The sequence below is a fragment of the Hevea brasiliensis genome, chromosome 5 (genome assembly GCF_030052815.1).
Source record: "Hevea brasiliensis isolate MT/VB/25A 57/8 chromosome 5, ASM3005281v1, whole genome shotgun sequence".
Classification (NCBI taxonomy): Eukaryota; Viridiplantae; Streptophyta; class Magnoliopsida; order Malpighiales; family Euphorbiaceae; genus Hevea; species Hevea brasiliensis.
In genome coordinates, this window is record NC_079497.1 from 115,664,758 (window position 1) to 115,666,759 (window position 2,002).

At 47.7% G+C, this 2,002-nt stretch overlaps 1 protein-coding gene across 1 annotated transcript in view; it reads left to right on the forward strand.

Moving 5' to 3' along the window:
• The first annotated feature begins 293 nt into the window (after positions 1-293).
• LOC131180004 (cytochrome c oxidase subunit 2) overlaps positions 294-2,002 on the forward strand; it is a 3,244-nt gene continuing 1,535 nt past the window's right edge. Inside the window, exon 1 of the mRNA XM_058147588.1 lies at positions 294-1,040. Within this exon, the coding sequence (XP_058003571.1) occupies positions 341-1,040 (700 nt within the window). The 5' untranslated portion in view covers positions 294-340. The remainder of the gene's footprint in view (positions 1,041-2,002) is intronic.

A 2,002-nucleotide genomic window follows, 5' to 3' on the forward strand; every position in this document is an offset into this window, starting at 1 on the left:
AATTAAGTAGTATAGAAAGAGAAAGAGATTCGTCTTGCTTATTTGCTTGATCATTGAATTGAGTGCGTGGTAAATGCTTTTGACTGAACCTCCCATTGCTCTATCTCCGATAGCATGCAGCCGATAATGAAGACAGATATATAGAAAGTGTGCAGTGAGGGATCTTTCTAGGTAGCCAGTCTTTACTTAACTCGGCCCAAGCAATGCCCAAACAATCCCATGTCTTTCTTGGTTGGACCAAGCCAACCGGTGATTTCCGTCTTCCTGAATTGGGAGAGCAAGAATTAGTCTCTCTTTTTTTGGGGGGGGAGCAGAGCAGTCAAAGAATGAAGCAAAGCAAATGATTGTTCTAGAATGGTTATTCCTCACAATTGCTCCTTGTGATGCAGCGGAACCATGGCAATTAGGATCTCAAGACGCAGCAAGCCCTATGATGCAAGGAATAATGGACTTACATCACGATATCTTTTTCTTCCTCATTCTGATTTTGGTTTTCGTATTACGGATCTTGGTTCGCGCTTTATGGCATTTCCACTATCAAAAAAATCCAATCCCGCAAAGGATTGTTCATGGAACTACTATCGAGATTCTTCGGACCATATTTCCTAGTATCATCCCTATGTTCATTGCTATACCATCATTTGCTCTGTTATACTCAATGGACGAGGTAGTAGTAGATCCAGCCATTACTATCAAAGCTATTGGACATCAATGGTATCGGACTTATGAGTATTCAGACTATAACAGTTCCGATGAAGAGTCACTCACTTTTGACAGTTATACGATTCCAGAAGATGATCTAGAATTGGGTCAATCACGTTTATTAGAAGTGGACAATAGAGTGGTTGTACCAGCCAAAACTCATCTACGTATTATTGTAACATCTGCTGATGTACCTCATAGTTGGGCTGTACCTTCCTCAGGTGTCAAATGTGATGCTGTACCTGGTCGTTTAAATCAGATCTCTATTTCGGTACAACGAGAAGGAGTTTACTATGGTCAGTGCAGTGAGATTTGTGGAACTAATCATGCCTTTACGCGTGCGCCCGGAAACATAGGCCGACTGCTGAGCCCACTCTGGCTCAGCCGCACCACCCCGGGTGCGAGCCACCCGAGAAGCAAGCTATTACAGCGAGCGGCTGGAGCTGTAGGGAGCCAAGGAGCAAGGCAGTAGATAAGATAGAAGAAGGGGCCAGGCTCCCGGTAGAGCAGAGGAGACGGTTAGGATAACGAACTTGAAACGCGGAGCCCAAGCGGCCGGCGAGCGAGTGGTTAGTGGCCAATAGCGCCCTAGTTGATGGCATTCCTCTCTGCGGCTGGCACTCGAGGAACCACGGGGCACTCCATACAGAGCAAGCAAGTCTTAGGGATGAGACGCCCGCGCAAGGACCTCAATTCTCATTAGGAGGTCGAACCAAGGACCTATGGAAGTCGGGGCTACCCCGTCCCCATGGGCAACGCAACAGTGTCCTGAGGGAGGAGTTTAGAGGCCTTATAGTAGCACGGACTTTTTTTTCTTTCTAGGTCATGCGAAGGGGGCCAGTCCAAGATCGTACTGTTCCTCTACAAAGACAACAGACGCTCTCAACGGCTAGGCGCCACTATCTTTCTGAGTTATTCCAGCTTCTTCATGATTTCGTGCCGCGGTGAACAAACAAAACAAAAAAAAAAGAGGACCGTCTCAACGGAAGGAGAAGGACCTGCAACGGCAGAGACTACTGACCCTCTTCTTGTTCCTAGCCGTCTGTTACGAGTCTGGGAAGCCTGGAATCCTAAATAGGAGGGATCCCTCAAAATAGAGAAGGGCGGGCAGGGCTTCCGCAAGGGCCTCCCCCCTTTTCCCGGTCAAGATAGATGGGAAGGAGCCCTATCAAGTAAAGGCCATAACCAACCTCTTTATTTATGTACGTACACCTTTGTTTCAGGGCGGGGCCGCCCTTCCTCCTGCTAATCCGGCCATTTCCGAACCTGTCTTTCCCATCCCATGCAATTCAATGGAGGA